The following is a 26,184-nucleotide window of genomic DNA, read 5'->3' as shown; positions in this document are numbered from 1 at the left end:
CGTCTTCACCCTGCTGCTGTAATGTGAAGCCCCCGGAGCACTGCTTTCCACATCTTTGTACCCGCTCTGAACTCTGCTGTGGCTGCTTGAACTCACGGCCTCATCTAGCCCACCTTTCTAACCTTACGGTTTTCTGACATGAAAACTGCTTGATCAAAACACAAAACTGTGCTAACCGGCTCAATCAGGTAGCTAGTTTTGTATGACAAACCACTGCAAAAGTTAGAACTTAGAGCAACAACGATGTATTATTTATCACAGGCCTTTTGGTCAGATGGGCGGGTCTGCTAATCTGAGCCAGGCTAGACCAGCTCGCTCACACGTCGGCACAGCTGTGTTTTGGAGCCTGTGCTGATCACTCATCGTGGTGCTGGAACGGTAAGAATAGAAGCGAGGACAGGTCTGGGATTTCAACAGAGAGGTTCCCCCGGCCCATGCAGCGAGACTTCCTGGAATGCCCCCCCTGTGACTTGGATGGGTCACACACTGGCCAGAAGGCAAGGCCAGGTCTTCCCAGCCAGCAGCATGTGGCCGTTTGCGAGGCTGGTCTGTAACACAGCATGGCCCGCTGTGCATTCTGGAGCATGTCTGGGCCAGTGGTCATCCCACGCCAGCATCCAGTGTCCGCGTGCAGAGCGAAGCCCCCTGTCTGCTCTGGGCTTGCCAAGCCCCCAGGTGGGCCTGGGCCTGCCACACAGACATGGAGCCTGAGCCTGGCTTGGCTTTCACAGGAGTGGCATAAGTGATGGCCTGGTTCAAATGAGAGCTTCCAGGATTCCATCATTAGCTCTCATTGTTCCAGCCCCGGCCCTCGGCAGCAGGGGCAGGAACAGGGAAGCGTTTATGTAGCCGCGGTCGGCGCTGGGGCTGGCCTGCCTCCTCACCGTTCTCGGATTGACTCCAGCGGGAAGCAGCTCACACTGGGGGGCACAAGGCCCATCAGGGATCAGTTAGCAAAAGAAGACGGATGTCCCCCTTGGGCCAGTGGGAGGGGAGGGGGCACATATTTAGGTAATCAGCAATCTATCCTTCAAAGAGCTCCCGTTTCTTCATTGCTTGGGAGAAACTATTTTTTCTCTCCCCACTATTTATGTCAAAATGCATTTGTATCAGTTGATTGCCTCGTCGTTATTAATATGGGCATTGTTATTAATAACTATTAATGATACTAATTCTGTTTGCCAAAACAGCACGGGATAATTACTGTTATTTATAATAATATTTTCTGACTCCGGGCAAGTTCAGAAATCTTGCTTTTGTGAAAATGGCAATGCTGTGTGTCTGCTCTCAAAGGGAAGATGAAGCTTCCACAGCTTAAGAGTTAATGTTCCAGAATCGCAGAAGTAGAGGAGGATTTTGCTCCCACTGCAGGGAACCAGAGGCCCTAGTTTTGGTTTGACAGTCACGGCATCTCCAGTCACTTTGTTGGGTCTCCTGGTAACGACTTCAGTATATTTCTTAGACACCTGTTGGGTAAACAAAGGGGAGGAGTGTTTTGGTAAACCTGCCGTGGACCCATGAGCTAGTCCTGGAGCCAGGCCTCCATATCTTTAAGACCTGGAGCTCTGAAAAGTGGGCCTTTATAGAAAGCTACCCCTGGCAGAAGCAAAGGGTACAATTTCAGCTTGGCCCATTCCCTTTGCAGCTGTGCTTTGACCTCTAATGACCACTGCAGTTTTGCTCCCCTCCCCGCACCCCAAAATCAAAGTTTCAAAGCTCTCTCTGCTAATCTCAGAGGCCTGCCATTTTTAGAAAGATTCATACATTTTATTACGTGCAGACTGCCACCTAAAGAAATGGCACAAGGCCTGCCCTGGCTGGTGTGGCTCAGTGGATTGAGTGCAGGACTGTGAACCAAAGGGTCGCTGGTTCAATTCCCAGTCAGGGCACATGCCTGGGTGTTGGGCCAGGTACCCGGTAGGGGGCACACGAGAGGCAACCACACATTGGTGTTTCTTTCCCTCTCTTTCTCCCTTCCTTCTGCTCTCTAAAAATAAAATCTTAAAAAAAAAAATAAAAAAGAAGTGGCACAAGGCAAACTGCCAATGACCAGAAGTCCCCAGTCTAATTAGACCACCCTCACTCAAATGTAAATGAAGGTGGAGAAGGTTAACCTGACCCACAGTAAAAACACCACAAACGCTTTAGGGATTAGCTTGTTACTGGTAGGGTTAATTAATTGTTCGGGGGCACCCGAATACACTGTAAAGTGTCCTGGAAGAAATAACGTCATAAGAGTAATTTCCAGAAGGAGTTTATTCATCTCACGCTGGCAAAAAATTTCGCTGCAGAAAAGACCATCATTGACTCCTCCTGAATACAGCTTCTTGCTCCAGTCTGGAAGCTTCGTCATTTTGACTCAGTGTTGCCCATGCTCCCTGTGCAACTGCTATAAAAATTCCGCTTGTTACTGTGAAAATTCTGTGACTGCTTTCCTTAGCACCTCAGAAGTAGCTACATGTTTGTGTGAGTTAGAAATGTCTCTCTCACCTTTTTTTTGAAAGTGCCATTTGTAAGAACTTTTAGGGTAGCAACTTGAATACAGCCTGGAAAGAGTACCATAAATTCAAGGATTGTTTTATTTATTAATTCATGGCATTTAATATAGTAATATATTCACTAATTCATGAATTAATGCATATATCCATAGATTCACACATTTAATAAGCTATTGATTGAGCCCCTCCTATCAAACATTGGCAGAGTTAAAAAATTAATCTGCTGAAATCTTATACTTTAGCTGTTTTTTTATAAGCTAACTATATATAGGTAATCATTTAAGGGTAAAAAGAAATACTGTGTTCCCTTGGAGATCCAGACACAGCCTTGTGGGGATTAGGATGCTGGAGAGACTACTTCTGGCCAGAGTTAATCAGGTCGGCTTCCTGGAGGAGGTGGAGGGGGCGCTGACTCTTGAAGTTGGGCATCTGGATACATAAAGGAATGATGGTCACAGAGGGCAGGACTGGGATGCCGTTGAGGTTCGGTGTGGCTGGAGTCTAAGGGTATAGGGAGAAGAGCTGGGGTGTCAAGTAGAAAGGTCGTGGATATTGTTGGGTCATTAAAAGTTCTTCAATGTCAGGCTGAGGGAGGGCTTGGGCTTTGTTCCTGTGGCAGTGGCAGACTTGAAGGCCTTATAGCTGGGGAAGGGCATGGTCAGATTTGTGTTTTAAGCTCGCAGGGCTTCTCAGGCTGTAATGTGCACCCAGATTGCCCCCAGTCTTGTTACAAATGCAGATTCTAAACCAGTAGGTCTGGGGTAGGGCCCCGGAGCCTGCATGTTGAACAAGCTCCCAGGTGATGCAGGTGATTGGCAGAGTTAAAAAATTAATCTGCTGAAATCTTATACTTTAAGATTAAGTATAATCTTATCTGCTGGTCCATGGACCCCACTTTGAGAAGCAAAGCTTTAGGGAAGGTCCTTCTCCCAACAGATTGGGTTAGAGCAGACTAGGAGCAAAGGAACTGATTAGGAGCTAACATAATGATCCTGGCTGCACAGGACTGAATGGTTACTTTTTTCAATCAAGGCTTGCTTTATTCACTCATTTATACACTATGACTTTCATTGTAAGCACAAGTAACGGTCTCGTTTCAGGTACAATACTCGCTGAGGTCAGTGAGTTCTCTGGAGAGTAATGCATAGTTACCCGTGACTAAGTACACACTTTAGAAAGCACGGTGCACATTTGTTTGAACTTCTGTCCCTGGGACTTTTTCTATGGATATCAAAAAGGCTAAAGAGAAAGGAAATGGCTTCTTTTGAAGGTGAAAGCAAATGTGCATGGGAGGGATGGGAGAGGTGTGGGCACAGTGGCCACGGGCGGAGGGAGACCCACAGCCAGCTTCCCCGGTGACTCCAGCCGGCAGTGTGCGCAGCCAGCAGCTCTGTCTGGGTCCGTCTTCTCTCCCTTCGCTGGGCCCCTCCCCCTCCTCGTTCCAGTAGCTTCAGTTCAGCCTTGCCGTCAGTCTCTTCTCTCGAATGTTTCATTTCTTCTGAAGTTTCGCAGACTTTTCTTTAGCCGTGTTCAGCCATTGCAAGTTTCTTAAAACGTTAAATACTATTTTAAGTGACTAAATGTTCAACAACACATCCAGCTTTTAAATTAAATGGATGCTCAAAACACGTCCTATTCTTTTTTTTAAATTTTATTTTTCAATTACAGTGGGCACTTAATATTATTTTATATTAGTTTCAGGTGTACTGCCTGGTGGTTACGCATTGGTATAATTTGTGAAGTGATCCCTCCATATTTCCAGCACCCACCTGGCCCCATACCTGGTGATTATATTCCTGGTGGTTGACTATATTCTCCATGCTGGATTTTAATAATACTTTACTTATCACCATGATTATTTTGTAACTACCAGCCTGTACTTCTAATCCCTTCACCTTTCTGACCCAGTCCCCCAAATGCCCCTCCCCTCTGGCAACCACCAGTCTGTTCTCTGTCTATGAATCTGTCTCTGTTTTGTCCGTTTATTTTGTTCTTTAGATTCTGTATGTAAATAAAACATGTGGTATTTGTCTTTCTCAGTCTGACTTATTTCACTTAGCAAAATACCCCCTAGGTCCATCCTTCATGCTGTTACAAATGGTAAGATTCCATTCCTTTTAATGGCTAAGCAATATTCCATTGTATATATGTACCATGTTTTTTAAATCCAGTTTTCCATTAATGGGTATTTGGGTTGCTTCCATGTCCTGGCTGTTATAAATAATGCTGCAATGAACACAGAGGTGCATATACCTTTTTGAATTAGTGTTTCGGGTTTCTTTATAACTAGAAGTGGGGTTGAATATATATCCAGAAGTGGAATTGCTGGGTCATAAGGCAGTTCCATTTTTAATTTTTTGAGGAACCTTCCTATTGCTTTCCACAGTGGCTGCGCCAGTCTGCATCCCCACCAACAGGGCGTGAGGATTCCTTTTTTGCAACATTTCACCAATACTTGTTTGTTGATTTATTGATGATGGCCATTCTGACCAGTGTGGGGTGATATCTCATTGTGGTTTTAATTTGCATTTCTCTGATGATTTGTGACATTGAGCATCTTTTCACATGTCTATTGGCCATGATTTTGTCCTCTTTGGAAAAGTGTTTGTTTAGGACTTTTGCCCGTTTTTTAATTGGAATGTTTGTGGGGTTTTTCTGGTGTTGAGTTTTATGAGTTCTTTATAAATTTTGGGTATCAACTCCTTATCAGAAGTACTATGGGCGAATATCTTCTTCCATTCAGTAGGTTGTCTTTTTGTCTTGTTTATGGTTTCCTTTGCTGTGCCAAAAGTTTTTAGTTTGATGTATTCCCATTTGTTTATCTTGTCTTTTATTTTCCTTGCCTGGGGAGATAGAAAAATATTGCTAAGAGAAATGTCATTGAGTTTACTGCCTGTGTTTTCTTTCAGGAGTTTTATGGTTTCAAGTCTTTAATTCATTTTGAGTTTATTCTTGTATATGGTGTAAGAAAGTGGTCTTGCTTCATTTTTTTTGCATGTATCTGTCCAGTTTTTCTAACAACATTTATTGAATAGACTGTCTTCACCCCATTGTATGATTTGCCTCCTTTGTCATATATTAATTGACCATAGAGGCATGCATTTATTTCTGGGGTCTCAAATCTGCTCCATTTACCTACATGTCTGTTTTACCCCACTGCCCTGTGCTTTGATTGCTGCACCCTTGTAGTGTGTTTCAGTTTCAGGGAGTATGACGTCTTCAGCTTTGTTCTTCTTTCTCAAGATCACTGTGGCTGTTCAGAATCTTTTGTGGTTCTATATGTACTTTTGGATTAGTTGTTGTAGTTCTATAAAAAATGACATTGGTATTTTGATACACATTGCATTGAATCTATAGATTGCTTTGGGTAGTATGGACATTTTAAAGATGCTAATTCTTTCTATTCTTCAGCACAGTATATGCTTTCATTTACTGTGCTCAAGAATAGAAACCTTCTTCATTTTCTCTCTTCAAAGTTTTATAATTTCCCAAGTACAGGTCTTTTACCTTTTTTAGGTTAAATTTATTCCTAGTTAATTTAATTTTATTCAGTTGTAAATGGAATTTTTTTTTTAGTTTAGTTTCCCTTTTTGACAGTTTATTATTGGAGTATAAAAATGCAACCAATTTCTGAATATTTATTTTGTATCCTGCTACTTTATGAATTCATTGATCAGTTCTAGTCATTTTTTGGTGTAAACTTTAGGGTTCTCTATGTACAATATCATGTCATTTGCAAATAAAGACAGTTTTACTTCTTCCTGTACATACAGGGTGTCCAACCTTTTGGCACCTCTGGGCCACACTGGAAGAAGAGTTTTCTTGGGCCACACATTAAATACATTGTGACATGTAATTACAAAAAAGAAAATCTCATACTGTTTTAGGTAAATTTATGATTCTGTGTTGGGCTGCATTCACAGCCACCCTGGTCTGCATGTGGCCTGTGGGCTGCAGGTTGGACACCCCTGCTTTACCATTTGGGTGCCTCTTATTCTTCTTATCTGTTGCTATGGCTAGGACTTCCCATACTTTATTGAAGAAGAGTGATGAAAGTGGACATCCTGTCCACTTTCCTGACCTTAAGAAACATGTTTTTTAGTTTTTCCCTGTTGAGTATGATGTTAGCTGTGGATTTGTCATATATGGCCCTTATTATGTTGAAGTATGTTCTTCTTTATCCCCACTTTGCTGAGAGTTTTTGTCATAATGCTGGATTATGTCAAATGCTTTTTATTTCTGTATCTGTTGACATGATTATATGATTTTCATCTTTCATTTTGCCTATGTGGTATATCACATTAATTGATTTACAGGTATTGAACCAACCTTGCATTTCAGGAATCAATCCCACTTGATTATGGTGTATGGTCCTTTTAGTATATTGCTGAATTCTGTTTGCTAATAATTTATTGAGGGTTTTTGCATCTATGTTCACCAGGGATATTGGTGTATAATATGTTTTCTTCATAGAGCCTTTATCTGGTTTTGGGATAAGGATAATGCTGGGCTTGTAAATGAGCATGGGAGTCTTCCCTCCTCTTGAATTTCTTCTGAATAGTTTGAGGATAAGTGTTGATTTTTCTTTGACGTTCAGTAAAATTCATCTGTGAAGTCATCTGTCCAGGACTTTTTTCTTTTTTTTTTTTTTGGATTACTGCTTAAATTTCATTTGTTATGATTGGTCTTTTCCTATTTTCTGTTTCTTCTTGGTTCAGTCTTAGAAGATTGTATGTTTTCAGTAATTTATCCATGTCTTCCAGGTTGTCTAATTTGTTGGCATTTGATTGTTAATATAGTATTTTCTTATAATCTTTTGTGTTTCTGTGGTGTCAGTTGTCACTTTCATTTCTGATTTTAGATTTTTGGGTCCTCTCTCTTTTTTTCTTGGTGAGTCTGGTTTAAGATTTATCAGTCTTGTTTATTTTTTCAAAGAACCAACTCATGTTGTCATTGATTTTTTATATTGTAGTTTTAGACTCTATTTCAACAGATTCTGTTCTTAAGAAACACTCTTATGCATTGTATTAAAATTACAGTGTGTCACACGTATAGTAGTATTAGTATATGCTGCAGAAATTCTAAGCTGCATTTTAAATCAAATGTTTTGCATTATGTCATTTCTTAGGTTGTATCTACTTAGATTTATGTACTTTTAAATACATAATCTTTCTAAATTCTATGACTAATCCTCCAAAATTCACACAATTCTTATCAACAGTCGACATTTACCTATCGCCTGCCAGTACACACACAAACCGGAACATACAGTCTGATTTCAGTATTGAAGTACAAAGAGCAGACAAAACTCATCCTTGCACCTGAAGTAGGGCAGCGGTCACCCTTCGCAGAAAAGGAGTGACCAGGAAGGGGGTCCAGGTGGGGTCTAGACTGGAACGTGTTTGTGGGGCATCAGTGGTACTTTGTTGTCCCAGCTGCTAGTTACATGGCACGTGCCCTCCGTGAAGATTAACTGAGGGGTAGATTTAGGATTTTTGTATACTTCTATGTATGTGTACAAATCTATGTATGCTATGCTTCCACCAGAAAAAAAGAGAGAGAAGTAAGGAATTATTATTTTTTAATATTCTTGAATGCTTAGAATGTTCCAAGCACTGTGAGCGAGTCAGGCGATGTCCCTACATACATTCTAGAGTAAGGTACATGTGTGAAATGCTGAGCGCCAAGCCTAGCACAGAAAAGCACCCAGGGAGCTGGCATCATTCACTACAGGAAGGAGAGAAACCAGGCGGTGCAGGCAGACTGAGAGGCAGAGTAGGATGGACACAAGGACGCCAACAGGCGAGAGAACTGCGGGACATGGGGCTGCAGGGGGAGCGGGAGCAGGCTGGGGGGGGGCGGGAATCTAAGGGAAAGGAATTGAAGTTTCTCCTAAAAACCACAAGCCTCCAGCAGAAGGTTTTAAGCAGAAAAGTGCATGGTCAGAACAGGTCAACTTCCTTTCTGAGCCTCCTACAGCTTGCCCTCCGGCTTTCTGCAAAGTTCCAGCTGTTAGCCCCAAAGCACACCTGCATGTGCGTCTCATGTAAGCCCGATGGCAGTGGGGTTCTACTCTGGTGCCACTGGGGCGACCAGGGAGTGCTGCCCAGGCCCCTCAGCCCGGGAGGCATCCACCCAGGCTGAAATCAGCCCAGGGAGCCTCTTTCATACATTTCATCACTGTGTGTCCCCAGGGCTAAGAAAATCTTGACTTCTGGGAACCTCGGGGTTTGGTGTTGAATTCACACGTCCAGGTGCTTACAGCTCACTCCCCAGGTGCTTCCCAATCATGCAGGGCCGCTGTTGCTTGTTGGGTCTGGAAGGGACCTCAGAGAGTCCCACCCGTCATTCTCTTTCTGGGAAATGAGAGAGGCCAGACAGGTCCGCCCCATCACAAAGCAAGTGTAGGAAATGAGGGTTAGACACCCACTCTCAGAGCCTGGCGTTCCCTCCTGTCTCCAATCAGTTACAGCTTGACAATTTCTATCGTTAGAGCAGGGGCTTAGGGGACAGTTTAGCTGGGGACAGAGGGAGCTTGAAGCAGCTTTTGCATATAGTTTTGTCCGAAATTGAGGGAACTTCAGGCATCAAAGAGTGAGGTGCTGCTGGAAAATGAAGAGGCTGGGGACACTGAGTCCCGCCCACCCCAAAGCCTGCAGAATCCCTTTTCGTTTCCAAAGAGCCCGGGGCCTTCATTGAACTACAGAACACACAGAACCTTTGTCCTCAATTTGAGTATTTCATGGGCACAAGGAGCCCCCACCAGAGAGGGAAGCAGGAGATAAGAGGGCCCTGGACAGGATGGATTATGAAATGACCCAAGTGCTTCCTTTCCCTCCCTCAATGACACATTAACCACCAAAGCACCTGCTGCTTTCTTTTTGAACTTGAGTCCAGTGTTCCCCGTGGGCAGGGGTGGGGGCAGGGCGGAAGCATTTTCCCTCTCAGAGGCCCCACGGCCATGGGCGGAGGTGCGGAGGAGAGGAACGGGGAAGGGGAGGGCTGACTTCCCACCAAAGGTCTGACGCTGTCCTCCGTCTGTTGCAGGGGAGGTTCAGACGCAAGCACAAGATGAAAGTTGTGCCGCCACGGAGGTGTTGACAGCACTGGAGGATGCTGGGAGGCCTGCTGTCAGCTCCCCAGCAAATCAGAGCCATGGGAACCAGCGCAAGCACTTTCATCCTTCATTACCCCAGTTGCCTTCTGAGGAAGAAGGAGTCAACAGGCTTGGAAGGGAAATACCGCACCTGACAGAGGAGCAGGCAGCTGCAGAACGGGAAGGGGTGGGGGGAGAGAGTCCCCAGGAAGGCTTGAGGGACAAGATGGGGCCATCCTCTCCAGGCCTGGCCTCCAAGGGGCTGCTCCCCAAATCTTGCCAGGACTCCTCTGAGTCCAGCCAGCCAGAGGCCCAGGCTGCCACCCTGGAAGATGGCAAGGAGACCGCAGAGGGTGGCGGCCCAAGGAGCACTGTGAACACATGAGGGGGACAGGGATCTGGCACCATGACACAGCGGAGGCACTGGGGACCACAGAGAATTCAGTGCCAGACAGCTCTCCGGAGCTGCTTCCTCCTCAAACACCTCCAGGCCTGCAAGTGAGAAAAGACGCAGGTCCGGCCGCAAACTGCGACTATTCTGAGGATGCCAGCACGGTCTGATTTATTAAACGCGGGTCCTCAAGTGTCATCTCTGTCTGCCGAAGACGCGCCGCTGCGAACGCGGCCAGGCATGGAGTGGCGTCCGCCATATGGCTGGTTTTCCGCATCCGTCTTTTCTGTCAGCGTTTGTTTTATTAGAGATAAGATTCTTTTTATTATTAGCATTTAATGTTGTTGATCCGCATTATGGGAAGAACTCGAAACCGATGGGATTTTTAATCAGATCTCCGTCTTTGTAGCGGTTAGGCGGCCGGAGAGAAAGGTGGTGTAGCTGAGTGTGATGGGTCCAGAGGGCCCGCCGCTGCGCTTCACCCGGCCAGGGCCCCGCAGGACCTGCCGTCATGGGTGTTCTCGGCATCCCGCCTGCAGCCCTGTCCGCCGCGGCTCCGACTGGCAGGTGGAACGGGGCTTAAGCAGGCTCAGAAGGTTGGGCTTCCAGTTTGAAATCCACAGCCCCTGTGGAGGCCCGTGTGCTGACGGCGAGAGCTGAGTTTTCTAGCCTGTAATTCTGGAGGATTAATCGACCTGGATTGATGCAGGGATAAGAAGGGAGGAAGGGGACTCCGGGGCGGAGGGGGGGCGGGGGTGGTGTTGATTTTTTCGTTTCTGAGATGAGATGAGGGCCGGAACCTGGAAACGCTGTGCTTCTCTCCTTCAACCTGTGCTGCTTATAGGATTCTGTGGCCACGTGGGATGGGGCCAAGACAGAGCTGCTTGGGGCCACTGCCCCACCCTACCGCAAACCTCGAACCCCGAGCCCCTCCAACAGAATGTGAAGTCTGCCTCCTTTGTGCCCCGCCTCCACCCCTGGGCACAAAGACTTTAAAGACAAGACACAGAGCTTGTGGCCCTGGAGTGGAGAGAGAGAGAGTAAAATCAAATAATGTCATTACAGCCTGGAGTGGAGACCGTGGAACCCAGTACCAGCTCCAAGTGTGGGGAAGGAGGGAGTGGCCGACCCTACCTGCGTCTTTCCTTGGGGATAAAATTAGCTTTTCTCGGCAGCATCTGGCATTGCAGAAAATTGAAGGCTCGTCAAATGATAGAATTTTCTTTGAGCTGAACTCAGTTTGTTGTCTCAGGAAGACCAGATACCAGATCCCAAAGCCCAAAAGACCTCTGAGAACCAGAATCACTCCTTTGAGAGACTCCCTTACAGGGAGAAAAGAGGCTCCCGAGGTGGGAAGGGTTGGAAATTCTTCCTAAGAGTCAGATGTTTACCCCAGAGTTTGTGATCACGTGGGCAGCCAGCCCTTCCTGACACCTGCCCACCCCATTCCATCTCTGGGTGCCGCTCTGCCAGCAGAGTAGGAGCCCGGTAGGAATGCATTCACGCTGCCTCACCCCGAGGGGGAAAGTACAGACAAGAAGGTCCAGTCCTTTGCCACATGCACAGCAGGGGGGACCGCCAACTGCTTGCTTTCCACTCACCAGGGGTCACCCCTGCTGGTGGTATGGGGCCGGGGCCAAGTCAGGGCACTGCTGCTCCTGGGGAGCTGGACACCCCACCTGCCCCTGCCCGCCAGGCCCAAGTGCCCTACTCCCTGCTCTGTGCTTCAACCTCCCTCCTCCCCAGGCCTGCCCCCTCAACTTCCCCTCCAGGGTGGTGGCTTCTGCAGCTGCAGAGCGTGCACAGCGGAGCAGCCACAGAAATCACGTTGCTGCTGCACTGGGCCTCAGCTGCCTGCAAATGTTCAGCACTACTGCCTAGGATGCCGGAGTTGCCAGAGGAAAACACAGCCAGGGTTAATACAATAATAATAAAAAGAAAAATCTCTTCCCGCAGAAGCTCTGGTTTTGACACACAGTTGGCCAGGTGCACATCTTTAGGGCCCGTCATTACCTTCTGACAAGCAAGGCTTATGCTAAACTAAAACACATTCCATCATGGGCAGGAAAACTCCCATGAGCACCAGAGAGCCTGGGGTTCAGGGCAAGGAGGTCATAGAGCGATAACCTAAACTCTTGTGTGCCATCAGCCTGGGAAGGTTTCGTGTTATGACATGGCATTGGAGCCAATGAGTTGATCCTGTTGTATGCGCAACCTTGACCTTGCACTATACACACAAGTGACACTGTCCCACTTCTCCTATCCCAACCCAACATGGTTCTGTGCTCCATTAGACATTAAAGAGAATTTCAGCAATTACTTGTGGTTGTCTTTTGTCTTTGTAAGGGTCACTGTGAAAGTGTGCAGCATTCTCTCTCCTAGTTTACCAGATGGCCCTGGAGTACCCAGGTACTCTCAGCTGTAACTCACACTTTAAGAAACTTAATAGGAAAATGAATTATATTGCATCAAAAGAACTTTAGAAGCAGGGCATTCCAGGGATGGTTCATTGAAGAAAGTCATCAAGGATCTGGGGTCTCGTTTTTCTGCTCGGCCTGCCAGTGTCAGCTACTTCCTCAGGCTCACAAGGTAGCTGCAATGGCTCCAGTCATCACCTGTTCTCACCTCTGTGTTCAAAGGCAAAAGAAAGTTTCTCCTTCTGTGTGTGTACGTTTAAGAGCAAAAAACTCAGTTCTTGTCACGTGTCATTGATAACAATTGTTGCATACCTATCTATGTGTAAACCGATTCCTGGCAAGGGAGATGAAATTATGTCACAGGTTTAGGTTTATCAAGATCACCCTCTGAACTGGGGAGGGGCCTGTGCCTGAGCACGCAGACTCTAGAAGGGTATAAACACCAAAACAATAATCGGGTCTTGAGAAATACAGAAGAGATGAGAACAGATTTGACTTGAACCCCCAACAACATTGCCCCTGAACCCCAACACGTCTGTTTTTGTTTTATTTATTTTGTTTCTCCTTAAAAAGCCAGCGTATCACGTTACCGATGAGGGTGGAGCTGGGGGGGCGGGGATGGGGGGTGGTTTGTCGGTTTGTTAAGAAAAATGCCATCTCCTCGCCTCTCTTCCCTGGCTACTTTATCATCTGTCCTGCTTTGCAGCTGGAACGTTCCCACCTTTGTTTACCTCTTCGAGTGTGTCTGTCCTTCCATTATTTTTCCAGCGCGGTTGCCAGCAGAATGCGGAACAGTCTGGATAAATGAAACAGAGCTGACAGGTCGCTTAATGAAAACTTGTTTGCACACACTGCATTTCTTGTGGTCTCTCTGTACCTGAGAGCCTCTAGGTGAGGTTTTTTTTTACATATGAGTGTTTGTCGTGCTTTTAATTAAGGCCTGTGGAAATGGATTGGTTTTTGTAAACCAGGCATTTCTCATCCCTAACTCCTTCGCTTGCTGGGCCTCCTCGGCCCACCTTCCCCTCCTCCTCCCCCTTTCATCTTTGCCTCGCACAGCTATTCCCAAAGCCCCTCTAGCTGGGAGGCTCCTAACGGCATTCAGCTCCATCCCTGCTGGAACCTCCTCCCAGCTGGCGATCCTAAATAAACGAACGTCGTTTTCCCATCATCATCCCTCCCAAACATGCACCACCACCACAATGTGAAGTTCTGTAAAAGGGCCCTGGTATCAGTCATTCACGTGTTGGAGAGCATTTTCGGACACACTCTTCTGGCTGGAGTCACGGCACCCCAGTTCACCACGGGGCATAAAAGGACCAAGCTCCTCTGTAAGGAATTTCAAAGACCAGCAACTTGCCCCACGTGGTTGTCTTCACTGTCTCTTTAAAAGTACAGCATGTCTTTGCTGCTCTTGGTTTTTTGCTCCTATAAAAAAAAATGGCACTTTCTCCCTGTTTGATCACTTTCTTGCAGGCCTGTGGATGGCTCGGAACCCCACTTGTCTTTGCAAAAGTTCTCTATTTGAGCACCCCCCGCCGCTCCCACTTTCATTCGGGAAGCCTCCATTTGAAATAATCTTCCTCCTTAATAATATTGGGGGCACCTGAGGATGTCAAAAAGGCAAATGAGTCCCCTTAACTTGCTACTTTAATATATTCCTTTTTTTCCAGTTGTCTTTCTGAACAGAGAAAAATGTGAAGATCAGAGAGATGCAATAGAGAGCTCGGTAGTGGATCTAAGTCGGGATGAGAGGCAGAAAGAATAGAAAGGACCCGTCTCTCGATATTATGATTGCTCACAAAAACAAAACACGTCGGTACAGCGTGAAGGCAATTTAGGGTGATAGATATTGATGCGCTGCCTTACATTTCACAGCCCCTCTTGACTAAATGAGAATTTTTCGAATGCATAGTGAATGTTTGCATAATACTGACAACTTTGACTTTCTGGAACCTCTGTGAGCCCAGGAATACACATATTTGGGCTCTTAGCCAACCCTGGCGATAGCCTATTAAATGTGAAACAATTGGCTTTTTTTAAAAAAAGGCAAAACAGCTGCTATTTTGCTCATTTAAAGAAAGTAACTTCTATTCATTTGCAGACCTTGCTTTATTGGATTCTACGATCATGTGCCATAGCTATGTCATTTTTGTTACCCGAAATAAAAAGGTGTGCCCTGCCTGGTGCAGCTCAGTTGGCCGGGCATCCTCTTGCAAAGTGTAAGGTCACAGGTTCGATTCCCAGTCAGGGCACGTGCCTGGGCTGCTGTCTCGTCCCCAGTCAAGGTGTGTACAAGAGGCAACTTATGGATGTTTTTCTCCCTCCCTTCCCCTCTCTCTAAGAAGAAATAAATAAACTCCTTTATAAATAAATAAAGTAAAAATGTAATTTTCCTGATATGCGTGATTAATTATCTTCACTGTCTGGGCCATTAACTCTATCCTCACTACAGGCCGAGCACAGGCTGAGCATTTCTTCGAGCACATGGTATCATTTTATCAGCCCCACTCTGTCGCCTACGATTATTAGCTCATGCGCTCGTCATGGCCATTACGGAGAACGTAGAGATCTGATGCATTCAGTCAGAAACGCCAGATCCAAAATCAGTTGGTTTATTTCCTGCAGGCTTTCAAGTTGACCAAAGCACTCACTGATTTGCTCTATTTTCTTACGTTTTCAGTATTTCTGTATATACATATGCACTGAAAAGCCCAACTCAGGGAAAACTGCACTGCAATTCTGAGAAGAAGCTTGTCCTAAACATCTAAAGATAGCGTTTCTAATTATTGTCTACATTGTGTTTCAACTGCACGCACTCGAGCATTATGCTCCTTTACCAGCTGTGTCTAGGTAGAGTCATTACATCAAACGCTTCTAATTTTACAAAAAGAAATCAAAACAAGTGTGTGTTTAAGTCTCGGTGACAAATGCAAACCCTGTGAGTCAAACGGGCAAACTGATTAGCAAGCTGGCTGGGAAGTCAAACCAGAAAAAGGGGAAGGGATGATCAAGATAGATCTGGAAGGGGAGAAGGGTGAAAATAGCCCCCAAGGGCCCAGTGGGGTCTACAATCTTTCCCTCGCCTTAGGTTCTGGCCCCACCTCCATTAGCTGGGATCACAGAGTTTCTTCCCACCAGCCTCTTAATGAAGGAGGAAATCCTTACAAACCTAAGAGGTGGCGACCTTTCCTGTGCTTCCATTTTTCTAGATAAAGGTATTCAGCACCTTACAAGGTGACCCAATCCATCAGTAGTAGCTATTTTTCTGACCTTAGCCAGTGTTCTTAATTAGGCATTTATTAGACCCTTAGGGCTGTGTGTTATTCTACACACCTTTCACGAATAACACTTGATTTAATCCTCACAGCAACAATCCGGTGGAATCGTCTTACTTTACAGAGGAGAAACCCCAGGCCGAGAGAGAGGGAGTGAGTCGCTCAGCTTGTCAGCGAGGCAGAGCCGGGTTCCAAATGGGCCTTTCTGGCTGAGCCTGAGCTGCCAACCACCGCACTCCGAGCATTCCTTCGTCCTGACACAGTGAACTGTGATCTGGCCTTCTGTTATTTCTTCTCTGCTTCTTGGCTCTGGAGCCCCATTGAATAGTCAATCCATTCCCTTCCCACGAATGCACAGAACAGAAAGGAGCAGGGCTGCGAGGGTCTCTCTTTAGTCTGGGGGGAGCTGAGGGTAGAGAAGAAAGAAACGAAGAACAAAAGGTGCTAGGGTCTGAATGGGTTCCGCCAAAATACACATGTCGAGCCCTGGCTGGCATAGCTCAGTGGATTAAGCGTGGGCTGAGAACCAAAGTGTCACAGGTTTGATTCCCAGTTAGGGCACATGCCTGGGTTGCCGGCCATGACTCCCAGCAACCGCACATTGATGTTTCTCTCTCTCTCTCTTTCTCCCTCCCTTCCCTCTCTAAAAATAAATAAATAAAACCTTAAAAAAGTATATACATGTCGGAACGCTCCCGCCCAAAGATGATAGCACTAGGAGGTACAGCCTTTGGGAAACCCCAAAATCATGAGAGGGGATGAGGGGTGAGGAGGAACACTCATCTCATTAGTGCACAAGACGCTCCAGAGAGATCCCATGCCTCTTCCACCAAGTGAGGATGCAGCGAAAAAGCACTGACTACGAACCCGAGAGGCCTCCAACCTGACCATGCTGGGGCCGTGACCTTGGACTTCCAGCCTCCAGAATTGTGAGGAATGTCTGCTGTTTCTAAGCTACCCAGTCTGTGGTATTTTGTGATAGCAGCCCCAACAGACAAATACAAAGGGCAAGTGAGGAAAAGCACCAGCTTCCTCCTGAAGAATAAATACCTCCCGGGCCAATCCTGAATTAACCTGTGTTCTGGGCCGCAGAGTCGAAGGTGGCACGTTCAGCGTTTCACTTCTCTCCGTCATGTGTCCCTACGTAATCGCTGCCTCGTTTTCAGAACTTTTCACTGTGGGGATCGGTGAACACGTCTCCAAGATCAAGGTATTTAAAGACTCCGTTCGCTCACTTCTTTTCAGTGCTGACCTGGACAGTTCAAGTTAATGTCTCAAGCTGGTGAGAACACGTTGCTGGAGCAAAGTCACCAGACAACAATAGCCTTTCTCTCCCGTTGTCACTCAGTTTTGAGGAAAGAATTTTCAATAACAAGTTAGTCCTAGTAAGAGGTAAAAATAACCACTGGGGATGGGTTTCTGGCTACAGTTCGGTTTGACTCACTCTCTTAAGAGTCTGGGAGACACGGAAGCCGCCTCCCAGTAAGCAGGGTGGAAGAGACCCGGCTGGAGGGTGGGTGTACGACAGGAGGCCGAAGAGTCATTATGAGGACTTTGATTCAGTAAAGGAAGGTGGACACGCAAGACTGATCTAGTCTATATGTAGATTATAATTTTCAAGAAGAGGCTGAAACTCTAACGGGCCTTGCATCAGAATCAGCCTGCCTGTGGACCCCACTGTTCCCAAGAGCCTCTGTGTCAACAAGAGCAGCATCCTGTCTGTGGAAGGGCTGGCAGCGTCACTTGCCAACGCCAGCCTCCCTGAAACTTGCCCAGCGACATTGCCTCATGGGCCCCGTCTCCGCCGTCTGGGAAATAGACCTCATGCGGCACTTAGGGGCAGATGTGAGGAGCACGGGGCCCAGGGCCAGTGGCTCTTGTGTCAGAATCGCCAGAAGCTCATGGCAGATAGATTTCCTTCTCTCTGGTTGGGTCCACAGCTCAGGATGTATGTAGCCCAGGAAGCTGACTTTTTTTTCTCTCTCTTCCCACAATAAGGGGTGACTGAACATTGTTGCCAGCAGAATTGGGAAGAGGATGACAAGAAGTCCTACAGGGACTTTCGGAAATATCTTTGCTATTTCCAAATAGTAACTGAGCCTGGGAGAGAGGCCTCAAACAAACAAAAAAAAGTAACCAAGGTGCTGGCGCAATACTGAGCTGCTGAGTTTTTAATGTGCAACGTGAAGATTGGCAAACAGCCCCAAAGGGTATCTGCTCTCTGCAGGGTGGCAGGGTGCCAAAAGCAGCTGAAAACTCGGGCATGTGCTGGCAGGGCCACATGCTGGTGGTGGGCGGGGAGGCCGGGATCCTGGGCAACCTCAGGCGGGGTCCAGGAGAGCATAGGAGGAATGTAAGGGGTGGGGTGTTGGGCGAGCCCTTAAGGCAAAGAGGTGTCTCAGGGTTCATGGGGTGAGGGTAGGGGTGTCAGGGTAGAAAGGGGCCTTAAGAGTCTAGGAGACCTTCAAGGAAGGTGGGGTATGTGTTAGATGGAGGGGTGTACCTCTGGGGGTTCTCAGAACTGGGGGAGGGGGACTGTGTTCTGAGGGTGGGACTGCCCTCTGGATGCCGGGGGTGTCTCGGCATACCTGTTTGGAGAACTCAGGGTACAGGGGACTTCTGGGGAGACCTCAGCTATGGTGGAAGTGGGACCAGAGGATAGAAGGTGTCTCTGGGAGCAGAGGGAGAAAGTCAAGGTGGGGGCAGGGTCTTGGGGCACACGGAGGGGATCTCAGTGCGCTTGGAGGAGCTTCAGGGTGTGGAAGGGGTCCTGAGGCACATGGAAAGGATCCGGGGCTCCAGAAGGGGGGTCAGGGCATAGAGAGGGTCTGGGGCGCGCAGGAGCTCTCCGCCGCGCCCCGGGTGGGGCACCATCAGGCCGTCTTGCACTCACTGTCCCGCCGCCGCTTCCTGCGCTCCTGCACCAGGCGCGCCCAGGGCTCAGGCCCACACAGGCCCACCACGCAGCAGGCGAGCCGGCGGCCTGCGTTGCCGTTCTCCAGGCTGGCCAGGTTGCCCCCGCGGCCCAGGTCGTCCTCGCCCTCGTGCACTACCACCGCTCGGCCCACGATCGAGTGCGGGCCGCTGAGCGAGGCGACGAGGCCGGAGCGGTACTTCCAGAGGCTGCCGTCCCGCACGGCGAAGTTGCCGAAGTCGCCCGGGTGCTGAGGGTGCTGCACCCCCAGGGGATTGTAGTGCGGCCCGGTGGACCCACAGCCCTGGCTCAGGTCCCCGAACTGGTGCACGTGGATGGCGCGTTTGGTGCCATTGGGCTCGGGCGGGAAGCCCTCCAGGTTGAAGAAGGCCTCCAGCCGGGCGCCCGGCGCCAGCTGCCGGAAGAGCACGAAGCCGGTGACCTGCGGCTGCTCCGCGTCCAGGGAGGCCGATGGCTGCACCTGGCACATGGCGTGGAGTGTGGGGTCCTGGCCATCGTCCGCCGCCCGCCCCCCTGTCACCTCCTGCCAGATCTCCGTCACTTTGGCGTACATGTCGCGGATCTGCTCCTCCGTGCTCAGGCTGGCGTCCGAGGCACAGGCCACCAGGAACAAGGAGACACACAGCAGCGCCAGCATGGCTGGAGTCCGGCACCTGCGGGCACCGCTGGGGTGGGGGCGGGGCGAGACTTAGTCAACAGAGACAGGAAATCTCAGGGACGCCAAGTCCTTGGATCTAATCCATCCTCACCAAAGGGGACCTTGCCCACCCCTTCTTTCAGCCCATATTTCTCCAGGGCTTCCTGCATCCCAGGAACTGTGTCAGCTGCCGTGCGTTTCAAGATGACTGACACGCAAATCTCAAGAAACTCACAGGGCTTTTTATGAGCCACAGATCTGATCATGGTCCTCTCTAGTCCTCTCTTCATGAGTGGGGAGTCTCGGGTCAAAGGGGGGGGTGTCGCAGGGCACATGAGGGGGAATCTCATGGCCCTTCCGGACCTCCCCCCTCCTCATCTCCCCTCCCCTGCCACTCTCTGAGCATCCCCCCACTTACAGGCAGGGGTAGGACTTGCTGCCCTGCCTCTTGATCGTGGCAGTGCTGTGCCCTCTCTCTGAAGCACCCTGTGCCCCTTCTCTACCATGCTGGGTAGACTTGAACACAGAAACTCTGTTTTACTCATCAGTATCCCCAGCACCTGGGCCCACACCTGGCAGTGGGAAACATTTAATATGTGATTGTTGAATGAGGAGTTCGCTGAGGGACAGACACGCCATCACATCATTCCAACTTCACTCTGCGATTCAAGATGGAGCCTTGTGCTAGGGATGGATGGACAAGGTAGTGTCCATCTCCCTGGGGAACTCCAGGAAGGCTTCCCAGAGGAGGTGACTCTTGAGCTTTATTCTACAAATAGGAGCTAATGAGCCAAGCCTGGTTGGAAGCCCATTTCCGGCAGAAGGCACAACATAACATAGTCACAGGCTGTGGAAGGACGCTGTTTGTTTTGGGGATGGGTAGACATTCAGTGCGGCTGGAACCTGGCCCGTGCCACCAGGGAGGAGTCGGAGCTCAAGAGCGAACTTTGAGCCAGGGATCGAGGGGCTGGGTTTGCCGTGCTGAATGTGGATATTAGCTGGGAGGCTTGTGCTGGTGGAGGTTTTCAGCAGAAACGGGGATGATGAGATGGCTTTTTAGTTCATGAGGTGCGGCAGGAAGAAGAACATGGGCTAGGCTTTGGGGATGCGGAGGACAGGGGAGAAGGCATGGGAACAGCCTGGGCAGAGGTGGACACACAGAAAGGGAGAAGCAGAGGCAGTCAGAGGGCCATGACCTAGGGGGCTGTGGCTGGAGCCCAAGGCAGCGGTGAGGAAGGCTTTTTCTGAGGTGGAGGCAGCAGAGGCAGAGAGAGACAGGCAATGGCTGGGAGACATTGTGGGCAGCCCTGGGAGGGGGGCGGAGAGAAAGCAGTGGAGGATGGCTGAGTTCCCAGGGGAGAACGGTGTCTGGATGGTGGTCCAAGGCCCCGAGAGGAAGGAGACCAGGGCAGATGCTGGTGAGTGCCCAGGCAGGATGTTCCGCAGACAGCTGGCACCGACTGGGGCACTTGGAAGTGGGGGTGTAGCTGGGAGGGGTTCTCGGTGTTGGCCGTGCACGAGATTCTGACTCTTAAAAATCAGAGGGGCCCAGGCTCCACCTTAAGAGATTCCATGGGCCGGAATTGTGTCTTTTATTTATTTATTTTGTTAAGCTCCATCAAAGATTCTGGGACCCAGCCAGGATTTTAGAGTCAGACACAGATTCAGATCCCAGTCCCCACATATAGTAACGGTGACATCTCCAGAGAAGGTTTGACTGGCCCTCTTTCAGCTGCTTGTAAAACGAGGCCAGTCCTACCACCGAGGGTCACGGTGCGGACTAAATGAGAGGGCATATGCCAAGCGATTTTCACATCTTTAAATCTTCCCACAGGGGTCAGTGCCGCCTCCCAAAACCTGATGTGAGGGTCAGCTGTACTTTCAAAGCCCTTCTCCAACCCCAAAGCCAGTGCCATTCTAAAAGTCAATGCCGGCATTGAGTATTTACATTTTCCATCACCGTTACAGAAAGGTGAGCTAGCAGGTGATTAAGAGAGTGGATTCTGAAACTTGACTCTGCCACGGCCCCTCTGAGGGTTGCTGTTACTGTGATTTGTATTGCAGAGTAGCAGAGAAAATGCTGGACTGCGAACCCACACGCCAGGCTCCACCCTGTCCCCCCGAGCCTCGGTTTTCTTCATCTGCAAACAGGGGTGATGGCTCCTCCCTCAGAGGTTTGCTGAGAAGCTTAGAAGACACGATTCCAATTGCTCACATTTATGGAACACACGTGCCAGGCACTGCTCAAAGCAGTTAGCACGTGCTCACTCGTGTGAGCCTCACGAGAACTCTGTGGGGTGTCGTTGTTACCCTCACTCTGAAGTGTGGGGAAACTGAGGCACAGAGCGGCGAGTGTTTTGCCCAAGGTTACACACTCAGTAACAGTTGAGGACAAGACTGGAACGTGTGTGGCCTTCTCCCAGCCCCTAGCTCAGACACCACACTCGGCAGCTGTCATGGAAGGGCCTTAGCTCAGAGCCTGGCACCTAGAAAGTTCTCAGCAAATGGCAGCTCTTTTCTTAGACATCAGAGACGAAGTGCTGGTAGAGATTTCAAGCCCATCCCCTGAGAGATGATACTGAAGCCGTGGGAAAAGGAGTGGCAGGTAGGGGGGAAAGGTCAGAGATTGACAACAAGGGAACCACCTCTGACCCGGCCTGTGTGTCTCACTATGTGGAAACCCAGGAAGCAGGGACCATCCTTGCCAGAGCTTAAGCCTCAAGCCTCCCAGCACCGGGGACCAACCCCTCCTCCTGTGGCTGTCCTGCCCCCGGGGAGGGCTGTGCCCATTAGAAAGTTCTTCCTTAAAAACAGAGCAAAACCAGATTGTTTTCTTTCAGGGACACTTAGGTAATCATTAACATGTTATGGAGATGTTTTTCTCTTAACAAAAAAGAAATTCTCCCTGAACCCCAGTAAGCCCTGACTCCTTGTTTTCTGAGCCTTTGAGTCCTGCCCCGTGAGGCCAGCTTGCATCAGGCTCAGCCTTTTTGCACAGTGTCCCCCTCAGTTTGAACTGTGGGCGACCAAGTGGCTTTTTCAGGCCCTCCTCTGTGCCTGGTCTGTAAGGGAAGACAAGATGATCAGAGAAACGGGACCGAAAGGCCACCGAGCCTGGGCCTCCTTCCTGGGTCTGGTCTGGGGAGATGGCAGCCTGGCCCATTCTAATCCCTCAGCTCATCCGTAGAAGGAGCTAGAAGCCCGCCCCTCTCTTCCCCCATAAGCAGGTGGCTTTTTCTCAGTAGCTCCCCCCCACCCCCCAGAGCCATGCAACACCCAGAAAGGGCAGCCTTGCTCCCTCCAGATTCCTCTTTTCCTGACACTGAAGTCCTCTGGGTCTGGCCTGGGCAGATCCAAAGCAGAGCAGCGACCTCGCCCACTTGGCTCCCTCACCCCTCTCCCCAACTCCCGACTCATCCCTTGAGCAGCCAGCTTCTATTTCTCTCTCGAGAAGACGATCGAATACTTTTCCAAGACCAGGCCCGACGACGTCTCACCCCGGTTTCAAACTCTCACTAAGCAAACTCCGAGAAGAACGAAATGAACCCCAACTTGGTACCCACCTTTCCAGCTCTTCCAAGTGTGGGGCGGGGGGCAGCACCCAGCAGTAGTCGTCTGCAGGAATGCAGACCGACTCCTGGGGCCGGGCTGTTTGTGGGTGTGCCGGAGAGCCAGCCCAGGGGAGTGGTCACCCTGAAGAAAGAAGGTCATTGGGCCAGTTAGGGAGGGAAAGCAGGCCAGGCTGGCCCTGGGTGAATTGCCTCACCTCCTGCTCCTCCGTTCCCTCCTCCCTCGGCCTCTCCCCGGCCCCGGGCTCCCTGGCCAAGTATTCCTCATCATGACTTCACTGGTTTGTGCAGACGTAGCCAGTGACCTTCAGCACACAGCGGCAGGGGAATAAAAATGAGGCAGAAAATAGCCTCTTTGGAGAGGTGCACAATGCTTTCTTTCTTGAGAGGCCCTTTGCTGTCACCCGACTTCCTCGGTCATTGACTGATTTTTGCTGGACGCGTCTACGGTGGAAACGGGCACCTGACAAATACGCACGATGTTTTCTCAGGAGTGCGCCGCGCCACCTGGGAGATGGGAGAGCAGCTGTGGCAGCCCAGGGTTGCAGCGTGCCACCTGTCTCCTCCTACTGACGTGCCCGTGAACCAGCCAGCTCCCTGTGCCTCCCCTTTCCCATCTGTAAAATGGGGATATGATGCCAACCGGTGCCATCGTCGTCGGAGTTGCTGTCACTGTGTCAGGGAGGTTGTGAAGAAGCATGGTGACAGAGGGTGCAGTCTGGGCAAGCCTTGGGCCTGTGCCATCCCCAGGGGCCTTTCTCCCTTTGCTGCTGGGATCCTTTCTCAATCACAGAGCTCCTTCCAGAAAGAGAAGCTTTTGTTCCCACGTGGGGAAAGGCACTGGTCTGGCTGCCTGTGTGTCCCCCAGCCTTTCCTTCAACAAACTTTTAGTGGGTGCTCACTCCACGCCGGGTACTGCACTATGTGCCGGTGTCCAGGCTGCAGGAGGGGCTCCCCTCTGGGGAGGGAGCAGCAGTGTCAACAGGTCCGTCCACTGCAGAGTGGGGAGCGCAGCTGCGGAAGGACGGACAGGGCCCTTGGAGGCCCCGGCACTGGTCCTAACCGCAGAATTCCAGACTTCTGGGCCCCACTCCAGGCTGAGTACGTCAATGGCCAGGAAGCGCTTTCTGCAATCATCTTTACAAAAAGCTGGTCATTCTAGTGAGCAGCCAAGTTTGGGAACCATTGCGTGACTGGAAGAACTCAAACAAAAGACCTTTGGCCGGGAGTAGCCGTTCCAGAAGTTAAGATGGAGACTTCTGGGAACTCAGCGACTCCGGCCCCTCCTCCTGCCATCCACCCTCAGGCTGCTCAAAACTCAAGCCTCATCCACTCAGTGCTTGCTGCTCTGCATTCTGCTGCTGGGTGTAGTGGTCTTGGCTATTGGCTTTTCAGAGTTCCAGGTTCCACCTCCCACCCTGCCCCACCCCCACAGCATTCTGGTTTTTCATGGTGCATCATCTTTCATCAGTTTTGGGGGCGGGGGTAAATCTGTATATTTGTTCAATTCCTGAAATAGTAATTATACAGGGTGGGGTGAAAGTAGGTCTACAGGTCAGTATTTCAGTGTGTCAAGTGCGAGGCAGTCACTGATATTACAGAGATAACGACACCGTAGAGAATCACCTGTGTTTCTAACTCTTCTTTTGTCTCCCTTTAGGCTGGGAGGTAGTAAAGAGTAATGATTAGCAATCAGAGAGTCTTGAGTTTAAACCTTGACTTTGCTATTTGCTAGCTCTGCAACTTCAGGCCCATTACTTACACTCTCTAAATCTTATTTCCTTACCTATGCAGGGAGCAAATTAATAGCCATACAACAACACTGTGGCAAGCATTAAATAACATACTATATGGAAAAGTGTCTTGTAAAGTTTTCTGTTGCACGTCCAGAAAACCCAACCCAAACAAGCAAAATTAGACTTCATTAACTCCTCATAATGAAGAGTTAGAGCTTCAGGCATGGTTAGATCCAGGGGCTCCAGTACTGCTATCGGGTCCAGATTTCATCTTACTTTTATTCTGCTTCCCTCCACGTTGGCCCTATACTCAGACAGGTTCTTCCTTAGTGGGGCAAGGTGGCTGCGATAACTCCAGTCTTTCTCATCCAGTTTCAAGTCTGGGGAGGGGGGGTGGGGGGGGGGGGAGAGGATACCTCTCTTCCAACAGTCCCAGTCAAAATGTCAGTGCATCTCATTGGCCCTGAGTAGATTATCCTGGAACCAATGCAGTGCTGTGGTTAGTCATGAGCCTGCCTCTGGAGCAAGGGGCGGAGTCAATGTCCCCTGCATTGACTGAAAATGCAGTGGTTTCCAGAAAGGAAATTGGGGTGCTATTGCCAAAGGAAAGGGAATTGAATGTTGCCAGGGCCAGGGTGAATTTCTCCTAGGAGACCAATTCTAGAATTCCATATGGAGATCTTTTTGGACCTTAAAAAAAATAAAATTAGATTAAATGAAGAAAGCACCACTTGATACAGTGGTCATGAACTTACATGGGGGGAACAAAAGTAGGTTTACAGTTGTGAATATGCAAGACACAGAGTTTATTCTTGTATTATTTACTACTTGTTGTATTATTTTTTATACAAACAACTGTAAAACCTCCTTCTGCCCCTGTCTGTATGCAGGAGAGATCTCTGCTAGAAGACTTTGCACTACTTTTACACAGAAATACCAGTTGTAAATAGGTTCCTTTCTGTGGTGTTCAGAAAACTGATAGACTTAAACTCCACCGGGAAATAAGCGGTTACCCCGAAGAGAACATTTTAAAAGCAACAATTAGGGTTTCAGTCTGCCTCCCTTAAAAGCTGGGTTCTGTGTGATGACCGTTTGCCCAACCAGAGGTTTCAGACGCGCCCGAGAAACTGCGCCTTGCCTGCCCAGGGTTCTTCCAGACACCGCCGGGGGAGGGGAAGTAGAACCAGGTAAGTGCATCATTCAATCTCGGATCCTGTCATTTTGTCCAAAACACACTTGGGTAATATGGGGACAAAGAAATCCCCATTGGCAAGGTGGGCAGGAAGAAAAGAAGCATCATTCGTATCAATAAGAATGAAGTAAATAACATCTAACATTTGTTAAGTGCCTCTGTGTGCCAAGCACTGTCAGTGGTTTACATGCACCTTTTTATTCAAATGAACGGCTGTGCTCCTCAGTGAAAAGGCAGGTTGCGTTCTGTGTCCACAACACACGCTGGCAAGTTTCCCTTCCACTGCGAACACGCCACCCCTTCCATTCCAGTGCTGGGACAAGGTATTGGACTCAGTAGGTTAAGAAACCCAGTCAGAACCAGGAACTTTTTGACCAGGTACACTTGGCTGCCCACGTGAGGACAAGGACCCACAACCAGACGCGAAAGCAATGG

At 49.0% G+C, this 26,184-nt stretch overlaps 2 protein-coding genes across 4 annotated transcripts in view; one reads left to right on the top strand and one right to left on the bottom strand.

Moving 5' to 3' along the window:
* CCDC149 (coiled-coil domain containing 149) overlaps positions 1–12,304 on the top strand; it is a 97,666-nt gene extending 85,362 nt beyond the window's left edge. For both annotated transcript variants that reach the window (XM_028507989.2, XM_028507988.2), the window contains one exon: positions 9,546–12,304. In XM_028507989.2, the coding sequence (XP_028363790.1) occupies positions 9,546–9,979 (434 nt within the window). In that variant the 3' untranslated portion in view covers positions 9,980–12,304. The remainder of the gene's footprint in view (positions 1–9,545) is intronic.
* Positions 12,305–17,829: 5,525 nt separating this feature from the next.
* SOD3 (superoxide dismutase 3) lies at positions 17,830–22,924 on the bottom strand. Of its 2 annotated transcripts, XR_004901676.1 has the most exons (3): positions 22,816–22,924; positions 18,473–19,280; positions 17,830–18,413 (listed from the first exon to the last, which is right to left on the bottom strand). XR_004901676.1 is itself a non-coding variant. In XM_028507184.2 (2 exons), exon 2 carries the CDS (start codon positions 19,250–19,252, stop codon positions 18,554–18,556), a length of 699 nt encoding a protein of 232 aa, XP_028362985.1. In that variant the 5' UTR covers positions 19,253–19,280; positions 22,816–22,924; the 3' UTR covers positions 17,830–18,553. The 2 variants fall into 2 exon arrangements, 1 of the variants encoding a protein (XP_028362985.1); XM_028507184.2 differs by having other exon boundaries at positions 17,830–19,280.
* Between the last annotated feature and the right edge of the window lie 3,260 nt (positions 22,925–26,184).

The sequence above is a fragment of the Phyllostomus discolor genome, chromosome 1, assembly GCF_004126475.2.
Source record: "Phyllostomus discolor isolate MPI-MPIP mPhyDis1 chromosome 1, mPhyDis1.pri.v3, whole genome shotgun sequence".
Lineage (NCBI taxonomy): Eukaryota > Metazoa > Chordata > Mammalia > Chiroptera > Phyllostomidae > Phyllostomus > Phyllostomus discolor.
This window is presented reverse-complemented; position numbering and strand designations above follow the sequence as displayed.